The sequence below is a fragment of the Peromyscus californicus genome, unplaced genomic scaffold, assembly GCF_007827085.1.
Source record: "Peromyscus californicus insignis strain IS unplaced genomic scaffold, ASM782708v3 Scaffold_3__1_contigs__length_106647218, whole genome shotgun sequence".
In the NCBI taxonomy this organism is placed as follows: Eukaryota; Metazoa; Chordata; class Mammalia; order Rodentia; family Cricetidae; genus Peromyscus; species Peromyscus californicus.
This window is the reverse complement of record NW_026294551.1, coordinates 105,634,656-105,658,285: the sequence shown is the minus strand read 5'-3', so window position 1 is coordinate 105,658,285 and position 23,630 is coordinate 105,634,656. Positions and strand designations below refer to the sequence as shown.

At 45.1% G+C, this 23,630-nt stretch overlaps 1 protein-coding gene and 1 long non-coding RNA gene across 2 annotated transcripts; both read left to right on the top strand.

Annotated features, from left to right (window-relative positions):
* Positions 1-813: 813 nt before the first annotated feature.
* LOC128123322 (uncharacterized) lies at positions 814-4,740 on the top strand. The gene is made up of 2 exons (XR_008222648.1): positions 814-1,856; positions 2,485-4,740. It is a non-coding gene; the product is annotated as an uncharacterized LOC128123322 (long non-coding RNA).
* Positions 4,741-7,642: 2,902 nt separating this feature from the next.
* On the top strand, positions 7,643-23,069 carry LOC128123319 (group 10 secretory phospholipase A2). Its single transcript, XM_052759588.1, has 3 exons — positions 7,643-12,783; positions 14,132-14,238; positions 22,635-23,069. The coding sequence occupies exons 1-3, from the start codon at positions 12,611-12,613 to the stop codon at positions 22,775-22,777; spliced, it is 423 nt and encodes a 140-aa protein (XP_052615548.1). The 5' UTR covers positions 7,643-12,610; the 3' UTR covers positions 22,778-23,069.
* Positions 23,070-23,630: the final 561 nt, after the last annotated feature.

The window sequence follows — 23,630 nt, the reverse complement described above, 5'->3', positions numbered from 1 at the left end:
TTTTTTTTTTTTTTTTTTTTTTTTTTTTTTTTTTTTTGGTTTTTCGAGACAGGGTTTCTCTGTGTAGCTTTGCGCCTTTCCTGGAACTCACTTGGTAGCCCAGGCTGGCCTCGAACTCACAGAGATCCGCCTGGCTCTACCTCCCGAGTGCTGGGATTAAAGGCGTGCGCCACCACCGCCCGGCAATTAAGATATCTTAAAGGGAGAAATTAGTTAAAAGAGATGCAAACAAACAAGGAAAGGCAGGTTACAAGTCAGAAAAATTAAGTAAAGTGGTTCAAAGTCCTTATAATTGTGTTCAAAAATCAGAATGATATGCTATTCTGATGGCATTAATGAATTTTTTTTGAACTCCTCAACATAGTTACTGACTCTCAGTATGCTGAAAGAGTGGTCTTACATATTGAAACAGCAGAATTTATCCCTGATGAGTCAGAATTAACTTAGTTATTTATTGAGTTACAAGATAGAAGCAGGAATAGGTATCACCCCTTATATTTAACTTATATCCAATCTCATATGGGTCTGCCAGGCCCTCTAGCACAAGGAAATGATGAGATTGATAAACTATTGATAGGAAATGTGCTAGAGGCCTCAGAATTTCATTTTTTAAAAAATCATGTAAGGCCGGGCAGTGGTGGCACACGCCTTTAATCCCAGCACTCGGGAGGCAGAGCCAGGCAGATCTCTGTGAGTTCGAGGCCAGCCTGGGCTACCAAGTGAGTTCCAGGAAAGGCGCAAAGCTACACAGAGAAACCCTGTCTCGAAAAACCAAAAAAAAAAAAAAAATCATGTAAGGGTTTAAAAAAGGATTTTTCCATAACCTGGCAACAAGCAACAAGCCAAAGAAATTATAAGGAAATGTCGTACCTGCTCCTTTTACAATCAGACGCCACTACCAGCAGGATATAACCCAAAGGGTACTCAGAGGAATGAAATATGGCAGATGGATGTGTTTCATTTTGTAGAATTTGGAAAATTGAAATATGTTCACCACACCATTGATACCTATTTGGGATTTCAATGGGCAACTGTTCTGAGTTTTGAAAAGGTTGATTCTGTAATCACGCATTTGCTAGAAGTTATGGCCATCATGGATATACCTGTACAAATTAAAACTGACAATGCTCCAGTATATGTCTCTGGTAAAATGAAACAGTTTATTGCTTATTACAATATAAAGCATATTACAGGTATGCCACCTAATCCTATAGGCCAAGCAGTCATAGAAAGATCAAATCAAATTCTAAAGGATATACTAAATAGACAGAAGGGGGTAACAAAAACCCCCAGAAATAGATTATATAATGCTCTATTAACTTTGAATTTTCTCAGTGGTAATGAGAAAGGAACAACAGCTGTGGAGAGACATTGGATAATAGAAAAAACTACAGAATTAAATCAGCCTGTATACTTTAAAGATGCACTGACTTCAGAATGGAAACCAGGATATGTATTACATTGGGGACAAGGTTTTGTTTTTGTTTCAATGGGAGAAGAAGAGCTATGGATACCAACAAAATTGATAAAGGTTCAATTTGAACGAGAGAGACATCTTAATTAGAATAGGTAATAGTTCATCAAGCAGCATGACCATTAAATTTAAATTAACTTATATACTAACAAATGCTTTTTATTTAATCAGATATAACTTGCCAAAAGGGAGCCTCCCCAAAGCTAGGGTTGGGGAAGAGTTTTTGTTTTTGTCTTTCAGGAGAATGAAGGCTAAGGAATCTGAAGAACACTGGACAAATGAGACATCTGAAGAAAAAGGACAAATTATCCAGAAAAAATGTCTCAAGAAAAAGAGTAAATTTGCCTATTGATATATCACATATCTAACAGGATGAAATTTCGTAAGTCTTCCTAAATGTTTGTTTCTGCTGTTATCTACAGACACATAGCACAAATGGTCTTTATGTAGTCCCAGTTCAGTTAAAAATTAAAGCTGGCTTTGGAGTTGGAGTATAGCTCTCTCCTTCTCCAAACCCAAGCACGCTGGTTAAAAGAAAACACAAAATCTCTGTATCATGTCAGAAAAGCCATCTGATATGGGAGAGAAAAAACAAAACAAAATTAAGGGGCTATTCTATTGCCACTAATCTCATAATTCTTTGGTTCTATTTTGACTCTTTAAAGCTTTTCACCAGGCGGTGGTGGCGGCAGCACATGCACGCCTTTAATCCCAGCACTCAGGAGGCAGAGCCAGGCAGATCTCTGTGAGTTCAAGGCCAGCCTGGGCTACCAAGTGAGTCCCAGGAAAGGCGCAAACTACACAGAGAAACCCTGTCTCAAAAAACCAAAAAAGCCCCACAACTTTTCTTAAGCTATGACTTCTATATCAAAATCTATAAGATATGTATATATTTAAACTTTTGTCATGATATTAATGGTCATATAGAGTACTAACTAATTCTAGGAAAAAGGCTTCATCTAGCTGCCTATACATGTTTTCATGTTTGAATCTCTATCGGTTTTCTGCAGGGAATCATGACCATGCCTAACAGCAAATCTGAAGTCTCCAGAAAGATGATGGGGCCCCACAACAACGATCCCATCAGGACAGTGATAATACCACTAAGCTGACAAACACCATCCAAAGTTCGGCTTTGGACTACAAACTGCTCAGGACAATTTTGAGATGGGTAGCTGAGATGATTCAGCCTCACAGACTACCTGAGCAAGGACTTGAGACAGGTCCTGCATTTTTACATTATACACACACTGGACAACAAATGAATACAGCTACCTCTCCCAGAACTTGACAATTAAACCCAAAATTTTTCTTTTCAAGATCCCCTAAAGATGCCTTTACCCCAAGACAGCAGGAAGTAATTTTAACAACACAACACCCACATTCCCAAGAGGTGAGGTGGGTGATTTTTGGTCATTCAATGGGTTATGGATAGCTTTCATTGTTTAGGATGGTTGGTTACAAGTTGTTAATTGTTAATGGTCAGGGAATTAGATTCAGTGTTCTTGTTTGAAAAAAAAAGAGGATATAGATAAGAGGTAGATTATTGAATCTACTCTGAAAAAAAGATATAGAAATGATAGAATAAAGGGTAAATTATTGAATCTACTCTGAAAAAAGAGAGAATATGGATATGTTAAGATAAAAAGGTAGGTTATTGAATCTACTTTTAAAAGGCAACTACTAATTTTACAATATTTTACATTGGATTGGATTTTTGTATATTGTATACAAATTATGCATATTGCTACAAATTTGAGATTGATTTTGTTAGAAAATACTGTACATATATTTCTAATCTTGTTCAGGTATTGTACCTATACAGTTCATTTAACAATGTAATGCAATTTTCTAGTCCTTAAAAGTTGTTACCAACTATTTAGGATAATAAAGAAATGCAGTTAGTAGTCAGTCACTAAATCAAACTTGTAGTCATATTAGGTATGTTTTCAAGGTGAAAGCGAGATATATTTTAGATAAGCAGGTCATCTTCAAACACTTCAGAGATCTACAGAATATGGCATTTAAGGTGTTTTAATAACATAGTTTTTTTTTCTTTTTTTTTTTTTGACAATGAGACATGTCTGCTCCTGGCAGCACCAATCTACTTCAGAGAAGATGATGGGCATTGAAGAAACTCCTTACAGAGTTTACTTTCATTGCAGCAAAAGTTAGCCACTGGGCAAGAAAGTGCCCTTGCTTCAACTGCAGACAGTATGCTGTCCAAAATGGACAAGCAGGACACAAAAGAAAGGACTGCCAATCCTTGCCAAAGCCAGGTAGGAAGTATCTTTAGAAAATCCTGCTTTACAGATGAGTCTGTCAGATATGCTAAGCCTGTAGGCCAAAGATGGATGCCCCAATGTTGCAGAGAAACCTCGGATGACTGTCCAGGCAGCCAGCTGTTTCTGTCATTTCCACCTGTTTTGGAAGTCGCTCGTTTGCACTTCCTGTCTGACTAGGTACTATTATTTCCTTCTCGGGTCTCTGAGGGAGTTGAAGATTAGATGGTTATATTTATAGTTTTCCTTGTTCACAAATTCAGAGCAGAAACTCACTAAAGAGGTATAAAGTGTATAAGTTTGAAAAGACATCAAAGGATAGTTTTCAGTTGGTAATACAAGTTAGGATGAAAAGTGAATTAGGTGCATTTTGAACTCACAAAATAGGATAGATAATGGAGTATTTACTCTGAATTTGTTAAATGCAAATGGACTAGACATTGTCAATGTACTTATTGCCTGTATATATTGTATATAGTTATTGTACTTATTGTATATAGTTTTTCTTATATTAGTTATAACTTTTTAAAAATTTTAGACAAAAAAAAGGAAATGTGGTGATATTTTATTTGTGCTCTAACAAATGAATAATAATAAAGCTTGCCTGGGGATCAGAGGAAAAGCCAGCCATTATATTAAACATAGAGATCAGGCAGTGGTAGCACACGCCTTTAATCCTAGCATTCAGGAGGCAGAGAGTCATCCAGATCTCTGTGAGTTCAAGGCCACACTGGGACCAGAGCCAGGCATGGTGGCACATGCTTTTAATCCCAGTACTAGTTAACCATAGAAGTCTGGAGGTCTGTACAGACAGACAGGAAGTGATATAGCTGGGCAGAGAGAGAAAGTAAGATGGCAGGGCACAGAAAGGTATATAGGCGTGGGTATACAGGAAGTAACTCTTTTAGGCTGAGGATTTCCTAGTGGTAAGAACTTGTGGGTCTAGCTTCTTCTATTCCTCTGATCTCTCAGCTTTCACCCCAATATCTGGCTCTGGGTTTTTTATTTACAAGACAGTTTACTAATTTATCTTACAAAGTATGTCCCAGACGGTGTGGTTTTGAATATACACCTCATCCCTGGTTTGCTGCTTCCTCACTCTCTGTATCTTGCTGCTATGACATGAACAGCTGTTTCCACTTCCACACCCTTCCAACTTGATGACTCTGCCTGGGACAGGCCCATAATCAGCAGAGCTGAGAACCCTGGGAAACTATGAGCCAAAATAATGGTTGTCTCTTTAGTTTGCTAGGTGTCTTCTTACAGCTCTAATAACCACAGCCCCACAGAACCAGGACAGCTGCAACTCAAAGGTACTGAGAGTCTGCTCTCAACTACACAGTGTCCCTGCACCAAAAGTTCCTTTTTGTCAATTTTTTTTTTATGCTGGGAATAAAACCCAGGGTCTCATGCAAAAGTTATAGCTCAACTCAGTATTTCATTTGACACTTGTGACGACCAAACCACATGGAAGGGAATGAATTACCCAAAGTCTCCCAGGTTGTAGTTGGAATATGAACCAGGATCTGCCTTAGAAAAAACTTCACGCTGAGCCTTCTCTCTGAAGATTTCAGAAAGGCCATAGTAAGTAGACTCTATACATTGTTCTTCTGTTAGTTTTAGTTCTTCTGTATATTAGTCAGAAAAAATGGAGTTCTGATGCAGTGACAAGCAAGCCCAATTCTCTTTTTTATTTTTATTTTTTGTTTGTTTTTTGAGACAGGGTTTCTCTGTATAGCCCTGGCTGTCCTGGTACTCACTAAGATACACCTGCCTCTTTCTTCCAAGTGCTGAGATTTAAAGTGTGTGCCACCACTGCCTGGCTGCAAGCCCAATGCTCAAAGTTTTCCTACAACAAATATTTATTTCTTACGCTACAGAGATGACTCAACAGGTAAGAGAGATTGCTGATCTTGTGGAGCACCAGAGTTTGATCCCAGAAGCCAGGTGGGGGGAGGTTCACTATCACCTGGAACTCTCACTTCAGAGGATCCAACAATCTCTTCTGGCCTCCAAAGGCACCTGCACTCACATACACATGCCCTACATAGACACACAAATACAAACATATAATTTTTTATTTTAAAAAGATTTCTTTCCACCAGCCAGTAGTGGCACATGCCTTTAATCCCAGCACTTGGGAAGCAGAAGCAGGTGGATCTCTGTGAGTTCAAGGCCAGCCTTGTCTACAGAGTGAGTTCCAGGACAGCCAGGGCCACACAGAGAAACCTTGTGTTGAAAAAATAAGCAAGCAAACAAAAAGACTTCTTTCCACAAGAAATTCTTCATTTCCACAACAGGCTAGTGGCTTAGCCTTTTGTGGCGGAAGGAATGATATACCCAGACACTTGCTGGCTCCAAAGGTTCTGCTGAAAAGTGACGTAGGCTTCTTTCACCACATTTCATTGGTCAAATGACCCAAGTCCCAGCCTGTTTGATGAAATTACCAATATTGTCAATGATAAGACATGCAGGCTACCCAAACATCAGGAAAAAAAAATGTTTTTACTTATATATCCCAGGCTAGCCTCTTAACTCAATATCATGTAGCCAAGACCTGAACTTGTGTTCTTCAAGCTCGGCCTGCATCACACTGGGGCTACAGGCACACGCTGTCCTGTCCAGCTGTTGTGTGTGTGTGTGTGTGTGTGTGTGTGTGTGTGTGTGTGTGTGTGTGTGTTTTCCATCAATAGTTCCTTCCCTGTCAATACCCGCCGTTCTACAGCTACAAACTCCGCCCCCTCATTTGCATGCACACCTTTTTTCTTTTTCCAATGCTATAGCTCTCTACTGTTGAGCTACATCTCCAGCTTCACAATCTTTATAATCAAAAAATAAGTTTTTTTCCATTGCCCCTTTCGAATCAAATACTTCCTGGTAGGAATCTTTATGCCTAGATTGTCCACCAGAGGGAGGCCTGTACTCTAGGAATTTCCACTAGTGCCAGGCCCTTTGCCTAGCTATGTCTCCATCCTTACATGTCTTTGGCTCCTGGTCTCACCACATTTGAGTCAATCTGGAAAGTTCATCTCAGATACCTGACTTGGAGAATTTTCTTTGAGCCCTGAGGGGTGAGAAGTTGGTTGATTTCTGTCCCTGAGCTCTGTCTTCTCTAACTCAGCCAATTTCAGCCCCAGCTCTGACCAGGTGGGCTTTAATCAGATTCACCAGCTTCCCTCTCTGCCCTCCCCACCAGGCAGCCCTCAAACAAAGAGAGGCAGGAGTCTGAAGTAAATGTTTCTTCCATTTGTTCTCTAAATGGGTGCTTAGTAAAAGGTTTCTAGATGAACCCTTGAAGACTTGTTTGTGTTTAGTCTCAGGACTTGTTCTTGCATCCTGCTTTCCTTTGTGCCCCATCCTCTGCTCCCCGAATACACTTTACAAATAATCCACCTTTCCAGCATTCTGGGCCAGGATCTGCTTTTGAGAAACAATAGGGCACCCAGTCTGAGACCCAGAGGTTTACTTCCTGGATACCCAAGTCCTTTGCTCCTATGTCGTTGCCCTCCTCACATCTCCACTCCCCTCGTCTTCACACCTGTCCCCCCAGTCTGCCAACACTACCTGGGCACACAACTGCACTTGGTCACCTGTTGTACCCAGTACAGGGCCTGCCCTTGAGGACATGGTGGTCAGTCCATGCTGCAGACTCAGTGAATGAATAATGGAGAAATTGAATGAAGTTTCTTTTCTTTCCTTGGTAATCGGTGTTTAATAGCCTCAAACACACAAGTAAGAATATCCACAGAGCTGCATCTCTAGCTCGCTCTCTCTCTCTCTCTCTCTCTCTCTCTCTCTCTCTCTCTCTCTCTCTCTCTCTCTCCCTCCCTCCCTCCCTCCCTCCCTCCCTCACCCCCTTACCCTTGGGTTGGGAAAGGATGTCAGTTGCTCAGGCTGGCCTTGAGCTCACTCTATAGCCTGGACTGTCATTGAACTTATCATCCTCCTGCCTCAGCCTCCTAAGCAGCTAGGCCTGCAGACCTATGTCACCTGACTTGATTCTTCTTCTTCTTCTAACAGTTATTTAGCTGAGGAGTTGGAGGACATGGAGGAAGGTGGTTCTCTACTTCAAGCATATGGTTCCTGGAATCAAATTCTGGTCCTAAGGCTTGGTGGCAAGTGCCCTTACCCTCTGAGCCATCTTGCTGGCTTTCAGCTTTCGGAGATAAGCTTTTACTCAGTAGCTCAGGCTGGTTTTGAACTCACTATATAATCTAGTCTGGCCTCAAACTCACAACAGTCCTGCTACCCCAGCCTTCCAAGAGCTCAATGTCTTTTCCATAGAGCAAAATTAAGGAAAAGTGAGAAAGAAGTCCCATGGGAGAGACTCCAAGAGAGCAGCACCCTGAATGATGATTCTTGGGGTACTTCACATTAGCTGGGCAGGAACCCTGTCCCTGCTCCGAACTTCTGGTTCTTCCAAACTTCTAGTATCTTTCAGGTAGGACTTCAGTTTCAAAACAATGCTCTCCTGGAGCAGGTGGTTATGGGTGTTAAGGCCACAGGAGCCCCTGTCCTTTCCTAATAGTGCTGTACACTGAAGTTGTTACTTACATTTTCTGTAATTCAAAGACTTGGAGCATCTGAAATCCCATCTGTACTATATGAGAAAGATTTTACTGAATGGTGACCAAGGGCCAGGCAGATCAGTGATGGCCACACAAGAAGCATGAGACCAGACTGTGGCCTGATTCTCACACTCCAGTGGGTAGATAAGGGATGAAGCCTGTCCCCTTCGAATTATCATAGCAGGGGCAAAGAGAGGTTGGGTACTATGTATAATGATTTCTAGTCATGGTTCCCCTACTTTCAATACATAATATTTTAGATGTATTATTATAGTGTGTATGCATGGGAGGGCACAGTACAAGTATAGAGGTCAGAGGACAACTCTGTAGAGTCAGTTCTCTCCTTCCATCTTTACATGGGTTCTAGGGCTCAGGCTTAGGTCTCTAGACTTGTGTGGTACCCTCGGAGTCATCCCACCAGCCCTTTGGCTTCTCAGTTCATAGATCCTTAGTATCTTTCTGTAACAGTGAATTGGTTGAGGGCCTAGGCTAAACCCTGTGTTGTGCTGGGTGGTAGTGGTGCACCCCTTTAATCCCAGTACTTGGGAGGCAGAGGCAGGCAGATCTCTATGAGTTAGAGGCTAGCCTGGTCTACAGATTGAGTTCCAGGGCAGCCAGAGCTACACAGAGAAACCCTGTCTCAAAAAAACAAAACAAAACAAATCCCCCCCCCCCCAAAAAAAAACCAGTCAACCAACCAACCAAACAACAACAACAGAAACGTGTGTGTGGTGAACCTTCAAAGCCAGGGAGACCCAATTTCCCCTTGTCATTTACTTTTTATTTATTTATTGCTGGAGATAATTCTCACTTTACTAGAATCTGTTCATAAGGTATGGGTGTTTCCCAAGGTTCCACTCAGATCAAGTAAGAAGCCAAAACAACAAAAATTGGTGGCCTGCCTGGTCTACAAAGTGAGTTCCAGGAAGAAAAAGAAATGGGGCCTAATTGTGCATTGTGAGCATTGGGCAAAAGCAATGCCTCTAATGGTCATTTCTTTTCAGTTGAGAGCATCTGTTGAGTCCACTTCCCCAGAAGGAAACCATCCAACAAATGAGAAGCCTGGGGTAGACCTGCATGGAATAGGTAGTCCAGTGTGATGCTGGCATGGCCTTCCGCCCCTCCATGCCTGTCCTTTTTCCCTTTCCTTCCTCCCCACTCCCTACCTCCCCTCCAAGACCACATTGTGAGGTCCAGGTTGGTTCAGAATTCCCCACATCCTTCTGTCCCAGCTTCCCAGTTCACCACCATCAGGGCTCCAGCCCTGTCTTTTACCAGAAATGGCTGCATGACTTTGGGCAAACTTTGACTACCTCAGTTTCTCACTTTGTGGTGGTATCATGAGGAGATTATAGAGAGTCAATTGCCACTGCCTCACAGCAGCACAGCCGCAGGCGTTGTAAAATGCTAAGGTGCTCTTCAACATCAACACAGCACCTTTTTACTACATGGAGGCATCCCTGGGCCTGATCCCCTTTTAGCCTTAGCCCTCCATTTGGGGACCAATCTGCAGAAGTCAGGGACAGACACTCCCCAAGACGCCAGGTGACCACTCCTGTTTGACTCCGCCCCCACGGAAAGAAGGTGAGGTGGGGGCGGGATTGGAGGTAAGGGTCAGCAGGATTGCTGAGTTTAAGACTAGCCCTTCTGGTCAGTCCCACACCTGCCACCCTCCTACGCCTGTGGGCTACCTCTGTGCTGGCTAATAATGCTGCTGCTGCTGCTGCTACTGTTGCTGCTAGGACCTGGACCCAGACTCAATGAGGGTGAGTGACCAGCGAGGGTGGGTGACAACCGGCTTCCTCCAGCCCGAGTCAGATTCCATACCTCCTCATTTTTTTCTCACCACCCCCAACTCAACAGACCCTTAAAGCACCCAGAAGCCTTTCTTCAGATGCCTACACACCTACCTTCCCAGACACTCAGGAGCCCTGTCTCTGATCCCTTCCAGCACCCTCCACTCAGACATTCCATTCAGGTGAAGGGTATCAGAGTTCTCCCTCCACAAGCCCCAGAGTTACTGCAGTCCTCTCCAGCAGCCTGGAGCTCCCAGACCCGGGTCCTGAGCCCTCTGAACTGGCAATCACTTGCCTTGTCTTTGGGGTCTGAGGTAAGACTTCCAGGCAGGACCCTGTGGGTGGGAGGATCAGGGATAGGAACTAGACTCCTGTGGATGGGTGAGGAAACCCCCTTTAGAGAGGTTTCTCTTGGTGACTCCCTAGTCCTGGGGTACCTGGCCTTACCTGAGTACTGAGGTGAGGTGTGAAGCTTCTACTCCAGGACAAAATCTTCCAGATCCACATCACAGATCCACCAGCTGGGTAGCACAGCTCAGGGATGCCTAGGACGACTCACACTGGGTGTATACCAGCATTGAGTCCTTGGGCTTGTACAATGCCCCATGGGTCCTGGAACTGCCAGTGGAGGCTGCCCACAAAGACAGAGCAAACAGACCCCAGCCTGACCTACCCCACCTATGTTAGCACAAAGGGAGTGTTTCGTTTGGTTCCAAACCCAGTGCTGCTGTCTGTACCTCACCTGGGCCCTTCATGGGCTGTTCCAGCCTCTGTGACAGCAGAGTGGTTAGGGGTGGAGTTGGGGGGAGCTGGGCAGATGGTTTCAGGGGACAGTGTTGGGAGTGGTTAGGCTAGGAGTGTCTGACCTGGGCTTGGTGGCTCCTGAGGTCAGCAGACCTTTCCTAGAAGCCTTTCTGTGTGTCAGGCTATCCAGCTATGAGAGTCAGAGATCTGTTCTGGAAGAGCATCTAAGCAAGAAGTGCACTCCCATAAACAGGCACAGCATGGGCCACCTGTAGAGTAAGGCTTCTGTGAGCCGGCTGAAGAGAAGGCAGGGGCAGTAGTGTGATGGGCCTGACTGGAGGGATGGCTGGGTTCTGGAGAGGTAGGAAGGCTTGGGGGTCAAGCTTTGGATTTCCACTGGAATGTGGAGTACAGTGGAACTGGGAGCTTTACCCTGAATCCATGGGAACTATGGAAGGCTCAAGGCAAGTGTGGGGACTATTGGAAGAGGGCAGGCTTATCATCCAGAAAGGAAAGTGTAGCCTAGGCTGGCCTCAGACTTACATCTAGCCAAGGACCTTCACTTCTGATCTTCCTGCCTCCACCTTGAAGTGCTGGGGATTATGGGTACAGGCTACCATGTCTTCTTTATACAATGCTAGGGATGGAAGCCAGTGTATGCCAGGCAAGCACTCTACCACCTGAGTTAGAGCCCCAGTTTCTCTAAATTCAGTTTTCTTCTTATCTGAGACACCTTGAGAACCCCCTCCCAGCCTCTAGTGTGGTACTTGAGAGAAAACAGGATTGGATTTAACTTTAGTGTGGAGCCCTTAAACAAGTCATTATGATGGAAACATGCTCTAAGTGACAGATGAGAGTCATGGCAGGCCAGGGCCAGGCTGCACCTCCACTGTCTTCCATCCTGGAGTGGGGTAGGGGAGGGTGGACACAGACACTCAGCAAACAGACTTGGCAGTTGGTCCTGCTCTCTCGCCCGTGCCCCTCAGGCCTGCCCTCCTGCTGCACCAGTGTGTGAGCTGGAGCCTGCTCCACTGCTGTGAGCTGGGGGAGTATGGAGGCCACTTCCCCCAGCTGGTCCCGTTTTTACCTTTCAAATGCAGGGTTTACTGTCGCACCCATTGAGTACTACTAGAGGTGTACCAGGACCCAGGTGGTTGGAGTCAGGCTAAGGAAGGACGCTGACCTTGAGGTGAAAATAAAAGTTGATATATAGGGTCCTAAGCCAGAGTCTTAGAGGAGAGTAGAGAGGCTCAGAGACTCAGAATCCCCAGAGAGCCTCCTTTGTGCAAGGATGTTCTTCAGCTTGTCTTTTATGACAAGCAAGCACCTAGCAAATCAGCATGATACATATTGAATGCACAGTGCATAGTCTGACTGCATCCGAAGGGGCAGAGCAGTGAGAACCAGGGCATTCTAGGGAAAGAGATCAGCCAAAGTCCAGTGCTGGGGTCTCTCCTAGACTGTGCTCTACAACTCATTTTCTGCTCACATTGCCTTGAAGATCTGGATTGTAATGGAGTTTGTAATGTGCAGAGCACCATGAATGCCTTGTCCAACTTTATTCTGAGAGCTGATGCCACTTTATCCTGCACTATGCAAATGAGGAAATCAAAGCACAGAGAAACTATCATTTGTCCAAGGGCACACGCCTAAAAAATGAGATGAAACCCAGACAAGTTGAAACATCTAGATCCTTGTCAGACTAGTGCCCTTCACTAGGGATAGGGAAACTCTGACCTTGAACCTATGACCTTTGTTTATCCCTCAGCAACAAGGAGGTCACATGTGTACAAGCGAGGGCTCCTGGAACTGGCAGGAACCTTGGATTGTGTTGGTCCTCGATCACCAGTGGCCTACATGAACTATGGCTGTTATTGTGGCCTGGGTGGCCATGGAGACCCACGTGATGCCATCGACTGGTGAGTGTATACTGGGACCCAGAGTACAAGATCCCCCAACTCCCAGGACAGCCAAGGCCTATGAGGAGAAACCCAAACTGAAGTCAGGTTTGAACTAGGAAGATCCCAGAACCTAACATTACCCTGTATATAGAGGGGTTCCTGGGTTCTGGGGTCAGTGAGAGGCATCTTGGTAACAGCTAACAATTACCCTGATGACATCACCTAGTAATGACATAAAGCTATCTAGACTATTTATTGTACAGCCACGGATCTCAGGATCCTTAACAGTCCCATTTCACAGATAAGGAAACCAAGCTACAGAACCATCAAATTGCTCATCTGGGCCAGCACAGAGCATCAAGAATACCCTGAGAAAAGCCTGCCCCGTGAAAGCTGAGAGCCAAGATCTTTCTGTGACATCCATCATGGCTCTGTTCAGGAAGAAGCATGATGCTCATTCCCACTTGATAATAAAGTCCCTGGGGCTCCCAGAGACCCAGACACTAGCCATTGCCACAAAGCTAATTCAGTGATCAGTGTAGAATGTGGCTGCTTCCTCCCTAGCTAGAGACAGAAGCATGTTGGCTTGCCCTGGACCTTGGGTGCATCTGATGACAGCTGTGCATTCCTACACTCCGGCCGTCTGGTTCCCACACCATCTTCAGAAGTGTCTCTGCAATTCCTACCGCCAAGAAGCCTCCCCTGAAGCTTGGCTGGGGCTGCCACCTCCTCTGGACTCCTAGAGCCCCTCTGGCTATCCCACATCACGTAGCTGATCTGCCTCCCTCCACAGACTGGAGGCTTTCTAAGGGCAAGGTTGGAGCTGACTGCTTGAAGCCTCAGCTGAGTGTTGCAAGGTGTGAGGGCAGGTGTGGGTGTCTCTCAGGGAACTGTCCAACAATAAATGTTTACTGAAGTTTTACTACATGGCAGGCTAGCTAGCCCTGGAGGACACTGTGAGGAAACGAGATGATAGGATTCCAGAGTTCCAAAGGGTATGAGGTTTATAGTGAGAATTCATGATCAACCTTCCTGGTAGGAGGGAGGTTTTATGACAGGGTGTGACAAGAAATATTCCTAGCCTGAGGAGAGAGAAGGAGGCATGATCACTCCTGGGTGGAATCTGGTGCCTGGGGCCATTGAGTTGTCCAGGCAGAAGGCACAAGCTGGACCGAGGAAGAAAGGGAAGCTCAGAGTTACAAGGAGGCAGGCAGGGGCAGGCCAGGTAAGGTCAGGGAGTAAGGCTGCTCAGCCAGTCCAGGACCCCATGTCCATCAGAGGCCACTAGCCCAGCCCTGGTCAGATGGGGGGACCAAGAGAGTTCACTCTCTGATGCAGCTACTGCTCTGCCCATGCTGCACCCCAGGTGCTGTCACCATCATGACTGCTGCTACTCTCGAGCTCAGGAGGCTGGCTGCAGCCCCAAGATAGACCGCTACGCATGGAAATGCATCGACCACCGCATCCAGTGTGGTGAGTGCCCCACACCATGCACTCTGACTTCCCCAAGTGTCCCCTGGGCATCCTGCAAGATCCAAATGGCTTCTGTGCCCTCGTAGTAAGGTACCACAGCTTCCAGCTCTCCATCGACCACATGATAGTGTTACCTAAGAAGTGACCTTTCACACCAAGCCCTTGGAACACACATCCATATTTCTCCAGTGTCTGGACAAAAAGAACAAGAGAAATGACACTAGGTGTAAACAACTGAAAAGTCCATCAGGAGGGGACTGGGTAAACATGCTCATGTGTCCAAACTGCAGACTATGCTCCAACATGAAGAAAGGATGACATAGAACCATACATTTGAGAGCCTGTCTGCAACAACAACAAAAAACAAACAAGCGAATAGAAACTTCAATTAAAAATGTGAACTATAGAGCTGGTGAGACTATGTAATTGTCCTTCTCTTCCCTGTGCTGAGGACAGAACCCAGGGCTTCCTTGGCTGGTGCTCTACTACTGACCTAAACCCCCAAGTCCCAGGAGGCTCTTTCTCCTGCTTCAGCCTGCCAACGCTTAGGATTGATTACAGGTGTGCTCCATCTAGGGAGAAGGGAGATGTTTACCTTAAGGCACTGGGTAATTGGGAATGTAGCTCAGGGTGGGGCACTTTCCAGCTGTGGGAACCGGGGGCACTAGCCCTAGGGCTCTGTGGTGCCCTTCCATTTACAGTTTTCTTTCAAATCACAAACAGTGATAGAGTTGGAGCAGTGGGGCTCAAAGCAGGCACTGGGTTTCTCACTGTTCTTTCTCTTTTTCCGTTTTTGACAGTACTAGGGGTTAGACCTGGGCCTCAAACATGCTAAACAAGTGCTCCCACTGAGCCACATGGTCCTAACTCGATCCTTTTTCTTTTCAATTTTTTTCTTTTGTTTTTCTGAGACAGAGTTTCTCTGTGTAGCCTTGGCTGCCCAATTGCTTTTTTCTTTTAAATGAGAATAAACACAACACAAATTTCACTCCTTTAAATAGTAATAGTTATTATGATTATTTAATTATGAGCATGTCTGTGTGGGCATGTGCACCTGAGGAGTGCTTGCTCTGGCTTTCCCTGCTTTGTCTAGGAAGCAAACTTAAGTCCTTTGGAAGAACAGGAGGTACTCTGAACCACTGAGCCATCTGTCCAGCCCCGAAGTTCATTGCTTCAGCTGGGTTGGGGATGCAGTAGCTCACTGGTAGATCACTTACCTAGAATGTCAAGGCCCTGGGTTCCATGGTCAAACTGGAAAAAATTCTCATTTGAAAAGAAATTTTATTTTTAATTTTTGAGCTTCTAATTTCATCATGCCTTCCTTCCCTTTCCTCCCTCCAAACCCTCTCATGTACCCCATGCCTTGCTCTCTTCCACCATTTTAAGTGAAGAGCAAGCTGGCAAGATGGCCTACCATGCAAAGGCACTTGCTGCCAAGCCTACAGACCTGAGTTTGATCCCCAGGACGCACATGGTGGAAGGAGAGAACTGACTCTAGCAAGCTGTCCTCTGACCTCCTCTGTGCACACACAAACAGGAGTTTAAAATAAATATAGTAAGGATCTAATTTTTGTTCAGTCTTGCCAATACTTGTGGTTTCTAGTTCTCTTTTCTTTCTCTTTTCTTCTTTTTCTTTGTTAATTTTTGGTTGGTTGGTTTGGTTTTTTGTTTGTTTGTTTGTTTTGTTTTGTTCTTTGTTTCTCCAAACAGCTAGGGTTTCTCTGTGTAGCCCTGGCTGTCCCGGAACTCACTCTGCAGACCAGGCTGACCTCGAACTCACAGAGATCCTCCTGCCTCTGCCTCCAGAGTGCTGGAATTAAAGCTGTGCGCCACCACTGCCTGGCTTCATTTGCTTTTTTCTAATAAATCATCAACACTATGTTTTCATGTGCTTCTTGGTTGTTTTTGTATCATTTGGAGACATGCTTATTTGAGGACTTTACGCAGGTCTCAGACAGTTTGTATGTTCAGAAATAACAGGTTTGGCCCACCCACCTCAAGCTGACCCATAGGAGGATTTCTGGTGGTTAGATAAAAGCCAGCATTCCTCAGGAACTTGTGGAACACGTTTTCTGTCCACCAAAGGTAGTCACTTCCCTTGCCTCTGACAGAAGGTACATATGGCTCTCCATTGACACACACTCACAGCAGCCATCAGCATATCAAAGCCCATGCTAGCTTCCAGGCTCCTACTGTCCCTATTCATATGTACCCATTAAATATTTCAGAGTCCCACCTAGGATCCTGATCCATCACGACTTCTCCTACCCTAAACTCCCAGGCCGGCTCCAGCCTTCAGGTTTCCCTCCTAGCAGTTACTCATCCTCCTTACATCCCACCATTCTCCTTTTCTCTCTCTATTCTCTGCTCTTCTCTCTTTTGCTGTCTCCATTTTCTCTCCCACTCTCTCCCCTTCCTGGCAGATATCCCTGGCCATGCCGTTTTTTTTTTTGTTTTTTTTGTTGTTGTTGTTTTGTTTGTCTTTGCTCTGGACTCTTACTCCAGATACCTCTGAATATTTTCTTTCTCTTATCCACAACAAAAACCTTCCCCCTAAAGGAGCAACCATTTCAGCAATTTCTTTACTGTGCCCTCTTGCATACAACTTTCAATAGAACTGTCTTTTTGCTGTTGTGCATCTTTCTTGTGGCTGTAGCTTCTATTCTGTGGGCTGTCCTCCTTTTCATGATGACATCCTTGATACAAATGTTTTTCATTTTGCTGACATCCTAGTCAGCTATTTTGTTTACTGTTGCCCATGTATTTGATGCTTTAAGAATCCATTGAGAAACACAGTATAGCAAAGGTTTACCTGTCTGTTTTCTTCTAATAGTTTGAGATTGATGGCAATGATCCATTTTGAGTTTTCTTTGTGTGTGTGTGTTGTTTTGTTTTTGTTTTTTGTTTTTCGAGACAGGGTTTTTCTGTGTAGCTTTGCGCCTTTCCTGGAACTCACTCTGTAAACCAGGCTGGCCTCGAACTCACAGAGATCCACCTGCCTCTGCCTCCCAAGTGCTGGGATTAAAGGTGTGCACCACCACTGCCCAGCTTGAGTTAACTTTCATACGAACAGTAGGATAGGTCTAACTTCATTCTTTGGCATATTGTGATACAACTGTCTCAGCACTGCCTCCTAAAGAGGTATTCTTTCCTCTTGATCACTCGACCCTGGATGGGTGATGGCTGTGTCTGTCACATTGAGTTGTTGACAACCTATCTGAGCAGCAGTTTCCTTACCTGGAAAGCTGAGTATTGCAGAAGTGAAAGAGTTCAGAGTGTGTGTGTGAATGAGTGTGTTGTTTTCCCTCTTCATGTCCCTCCTTCCGAGTCTCCACTAGAACCCCAGCTTCTAGAGACTGTTCTAGAGGCAGAAAGGAACATGAGCATCATGGGAGGGTGGCTTCAATATTCACTGCTCTTGGCCCTGTCTCCCTAGAAGGAAGGCAGAGCTGGTAGTGTAAAGTTGGGGTGGGCCAGAGGGCTCAGTGGGTAAAGGTGCTTACTGCCAAGTCTGATCCATGGGTTCCACACAGTAGCAGTATGAAAAACCAGAGTGTGCTATGGTGTATCCAACATCCCCATCCCCACCAAAGAAAATGATCCCAACGGGTAGTGGTGGCGCACACCTTTAATCCCAGCACTCGGGAGGCAGAGGCAGTCGGATCTTTGTGAGTTCGAGGCCAGCCTTGGCTACAGAGTGAGTTCTAGGAAGGGCGCAAAGCTACACAGAGAAACCCTGTCTCGAGAAAACCAAAAAAGAAAAAAAAAAAACGATCCCTTCGAAACAAAAATAAATAAATGTATTATGTATGAGTGCTCTACTTGCATGTATGCCTACACAACAGAAGAGGGCATCAGATCCCATTATAGGTGGTTGTGAACCACCATGTGGTTGCTGGGAATTGAACTCAGGACCTCTGGAAGAGCAGCCCATGCTCTTAACCACTGAGCTATCTCTCTGGGCCTAAAATAACTGTTTTAAACTTTCAACTTTACTGTTGAATCACTGTGGAAATGTTACATCCCTTTTCACATGCTTTGTACGCGCAAGACAAACACTGTACTCCAACTGAACTATATCCTGTTCACTTTGTGTTGGAGAAACAGACTCAGGGTAAGAAGGGACTTGTCCCTGAACTACTAGCACGGGCAAAGATGTGAAGTGAGACTTTGTGGGGAAACAGATCTCACAGCTTTCCTAGCCTCCCTCCACCCTGGGGGATGGTGTCCGCAGAGCGTCTGCTGCTGTGTTTGCTGCTGGAGTCTGCTTGTTTTCAGAGCTCCTTCCCTGAGCCACACAGAAAGGCCCAAGGTGTCTGTTATGCATTTGCAACAAAAAATATTCTGTTATTCTGTTTAGGGATATTCTGAACATAGCTGTTTATTTAATTACAAGTTTGGCCTGTTTTCCATTTATGGGTCTGACAAACATATTTTAAAAAAATTTCAGCCTATAATAATATTTACTAGTAGGCTTTAATTAATTTATTTATTTTTATTTTTTTATTTTTATTTTTTTGGTTTTCAGACAGGGTTCCTCTGTGCAGTCTCTTGGCTGCCCTGGAACTCACTCAGTAAACCAGGCTGACCTTGAACTCACAGAGATCCCCTGCCTCTGCCTCCGAAGTGCTGGGATTAAAGGTGTGCGCCACCACTGCCTGGCTCAGGCTTTATGTCTAACCCATGGGAGCTAGTTTCCCTTTTCTTTAGATATTATTTACTTTTGAGATAATCATTTCATACCTTAGTGCAGGTTGACTGGCCTTGAACTTTCCAAACTTCTGTCTCAGTCTCTAGATTGCTGGGAATACAAGTGTGCACCAGTGGCCTGACTCTTGACCTTCATTCTTTAACAGTGAGGACCCTCTGGTGGAGCTCAGGCTACAGAGCAATGAACTTGTCTTACTTTAGAAAGCCTTTCTTGCCCAAGGAAAAGACTTTTCCTAGGCTGGAATCCTGAGTGATTCCTTCCCAGGTCTGTGATCTTGGCTAAGTAATCCCTTTGAGCCTCAGTTTTCTAGTCAATAAAATGGGAATGATAAAACATAGCTGTGGGCTGGCAAGATGTCTTAGTGGTTGAATGTGCTATCCTCCAAGCCTGACAACCTGAGTTAATCACCAGGTCCCACATGGTAAGAGGAGAGAACTGATTCCTTTAAGTTGTCCCCTGACCTCCACAATCTCTCTGTAACACACATGCACAAACACAAAAAAATAAAAAATGTAATAAAACAATTTTAAAAATGATAAACTTTGAAAAAAAACAGTTGTTGGGTTTGTATCCACACTGGAAATAATATAGGGATCTAGTTTATTCTCTCAACATTGTCTCTCCCTCCCTCCTTTCCTCTCTTTCCTGTGTGGATGAATGCACATGCCATAGCGTGTGTTGTCGGAGGACAGCCTGAAGGAATCAGTTCTCCTCTTCCACCATGTGGGTCCTGGGATCAAGCTCAGGTTGCCAGGCTTGGTGGCAAGCACCTCTCCCCATACTGCCTTCTTGCTGGCCCCCAAATGCTTAAAAAATTTATTTTATTTTTATATGTATAGGTGTTTTGTCTGCATGTATTGCTGCATGCAGAGGCCATGGAGGGGTGCTGCTTACTGGCTTGGTCAGCTGCTTTCTTATAGAACCCAGGACCTCCAGCCCAGGAATGGCACCACCTACAATGGGCTGAGTGCTCCCCCATCAATCACTAATGAAGAAAATGCCGTTCAGGCTTGCCTACAGCCCAGTCTTATGGAGGCATCTTCTCAGTTGAGCTCCCTCTTCTCCAGTGACTCCAGCTTGCATCGCGTTGACATAAAACCAGCCATTAATAATTAATTCTTTTGCAGTGCTGGGTTGAGCCTAGTACCTCATGCATGCTAGGTGAATACTGCTGAGCTACACCTCAGCCCCCAAATTAACAAGCTACTCTGCCCTCCTTTTTTTAAGTCAGTCTTGCTATGTGGCCATGGCTGGCCTGGAACTTGCTCTGTAGACCATTGATGCTCTCAAACTCTCAGCAGTTAAAAGCATTCATTGTGTGGTTGGTACCATGACTTTCACTCAAGACAAGGCCTGTCTCTACCTCCCAAGTGCTGGAATTAAAGACGTGAGCCACCACACTGTACAAAACACAAACTTCTGTAGGTTTTTGTTTGTTTGTTTGTTTTTTGTTTTTCTGAGACAGGGTTTCTCTGTGTAGCTTTGGTGCCTGTCCTGGATCTCACTCTGTAGACCAGGCTGGCCTTGAACTCACAGAGATCCACCTGGCTCTGCCTCCCGAATGATGGGATTAAAGGCATGTGCCACTACCACCTGGCTTCTGTAGTTTCTTGTCCAGCCCTGGGGGTACATGGTGTCCTGGTTTGAGCTCCAACAAGCTTGGCAGCTCCATCCCAGGACCTTGTTGTTTACAGCCGGCTTGGCCTCTCTTCCCCGATCCCCTCTTGTCTACAGCTCTGCTCTGTGGACAGTCCATGGTCCTGGCATCTCCAACAATCTTAGTCTCTACTGCACCTTCCTTGCAGCTTCACAAACTACCCTTCAGGGCTGCATACAGAAATGATGACCCTGCCCCACCTTCCACATGCTGGAATTACAGGTGTGCTCCACCATGCCTTGTTATTGTATAGCTAAATGCACGTGAAGTGAGGCATGGTGGTACACGCCTGTAATCCCAGTACTGGGGAGGCTGAGGCAGAATGACTGCTTTGCATTTGAGGTCAGCCTCAGCTACATAGTGAGTTTGAAGTCAGTCAGTGTAAATGGACATTTCCTGTCCCAACCTCCCAGACCCAAATATACACACAGAGGCTTATATGAATTATAAATGCTTGGCCTATGGCTCAGGCTTATTACTCACTAGCTCTTACATTTTAAGTTAACCCATATTCCTTATTTACGCTCTGCCACATGGTGGTACCTTTATTAGCATGGCATGTTCATCTCCTGCTCCCTCTGCATCTGCTGGCAACTCCTGACTCCTCCCTTCTCCCCATCATTCTTAGTTTGGTCATACTGCCTTATACTTCCTGCCTGGCTACTGGCCAGTCAGCTTTTTATTAAACCAATTTGAGTGACAAATCTTTACAGTATACAAAGAGATTACTCCACATCAGGTCAGGGCTACATAGTTCCTTCTTTCACCCTCTTTCTCATTTTGTGGTCCTGGGAATCAAATCCAGGGTCTCTTGCATGCTAAGCAAATGTTCAACCACTGAGCTACAGTCCTAGTCCTAAGAAGGACTTGGAGAAAGGAGACAGAAAGCATAGTTGGGAGCCAATAAATCTTGAGTATACACCCAGTGCCAAGCCTTATTTTTATTACTTTTACATATATGTGTGTTTGCCTGTGTGAATGTATGCCACATGGGTTCACATGCCCGAGGTGGCCAGATCCCCTGCAGTTGGAGTTACAGAAAGTGGTAAGCCACCTGACATGGGTGCTGGGAACTTACTTGGGTCCTTCAGAAGAGCAGCAAGTGCTCTAAATTGCTGAGCCATCTCTCCAGTCCTAACTTTTATTTATTAATTTTGGTTTTCATATAGGGTTTCTCTGTATAGCTCTGGCTGTCCTGGAACTTTCTCTGTAGACCAGGCTGGCCTCAAACTCAGCAATCTGCCTGCCTCTGCCTCCCTTGTACTGGGATTAAAGGTGTGCGCCACCACTGCCCACCTAATTTTTAATTTTTGAGTCAGGGTCTCATGCGGTCCAAGCTGGCTTCAAATTTACTAGGTAGTTAAGGATCACCCTGACCTTCAGATCCTTCTGCCTCCACCTCCTAAGTGCTGGGACTACATGACTGCCACCATGCCAGTTCTGGTGCTGGAGACAGAGCCTAGGTGTTGCATGCCAAGCAGCCATGCTGCCAGCTCAGGGTAGTGCCAGCTCTGAGATGGCACTGTGTAACAGCCTTACAAATTGGAGAATGATTCTATTCTATTTACTTACTTTCTACTTCTTTTGGTGGTGGCAGGAACAGAACCCAGGGCTTCAGTCAAGCTAGGCAAGTACTCGACCAATGAGCTGTACCCTCAGCAGTGCTCCTGTTTGACATAAAAGTTAGACAAGGTCACAGAGCTAAGAGCAGGAACTCCAAATCTAGGCCTGATAGTTGCCAGGCATCCAGTCTTATCTGAATGGATTCCTAAGTGAAACAGGGTAATGTTGACACAGAAGAGAAGCCAGAAGCTTGTTCCTTTGACAAGCCAAGTTCCTTTCTTGTGGAAGCTAGCTGTCACTGCTGCCTCCTGGAGTGGTCTTGTCAATGGGTGCTACTAGAAAGCTGTCAGGTGTCACATAAGTGCAAGTTATAACCTGTTCTGCTTCTGGCTTTACTGACTTACCTGGCATTTCTTCTCAGTGTCTGTAAGTCTCTGCTCTAACCTGTTTCCCTACTTCTTCCAGGACCTGCAGAGAACAAATGCCAAGAACTCCTGTGCAAGTGTGACGAGGAGCTTGCGTACTGCCTTGCAGGAACAGAGTACCACCTGAAATACCTCTTCTACCCCTCGGTTTTATGTGAAAAGGACTCACCCAAGTGCCACTGATGGGCTGGTCTTGAAATGTTTGTTTGCCCACGGAAATGAAGTTTGCTTCCAGTAATGAACAACTTCATTCAATTTCTGCAGGAGGTAGTGGGAGCCAGGTGATAAAGCCTTGTGTTTGCTTTCTCCTCCATTCAAGAACTTGGGACTGTTAGCCTGTGGAGTGGCTAGTTTGATGAAAGCTGAGTCCTGGGTCTGTCTAATACAGCCACCAGTGTGCTGTACTGCTATCAGTTTTGAAGCTCAACGTTTATGAAACAGTGTGCTATCTTCTAACCTGCTGTTGATGGCTGGGGGTCAACTGGGGATGAACTCCTGCTTGTAGGCTTGGCTGTGGTAATAAGATTGCCACATGATACACCTAAGAACTGCTACTATAATAAGAACATTCCCTACCTTTCTCAGTCTTGGGTAAAATTTACTTCCTGAAAGCTGGGTGTGGTAGCATATGCCCGCAGTACTCTGCTGGTCACCTGAGCCCAGGAGTTTGACACTAGCTTGAGTAGGACAGAAGACTCCGTTTCTAAAAGAAAAAGAAAATTATTTCCTGGGCTAGTGGTACAACTGTGTGCTAAAGCATTTGTGTAGCATGCCTGAGGGTCTGAGTTTGATTTCCAACATCTCAAGAAAAAAAATCAAAAGAAAAGAAAATGTAGAGCAATATATAAAGCACTAAAAAAATGAAAGCACAGGCCAGAAGAATGGCTTCAGTGGCAGTGGTTAACAGTACTATCTGATCTTCTAGAGGACCTGAGTTTGGTTCCCAGCATGCATATTGTCTAGCTCAACTGTTTGAACTCTGGCTCCAGAGAATCTTGACACATCTGGCCTCTGTAGGTATCTGCCCTCACATGCA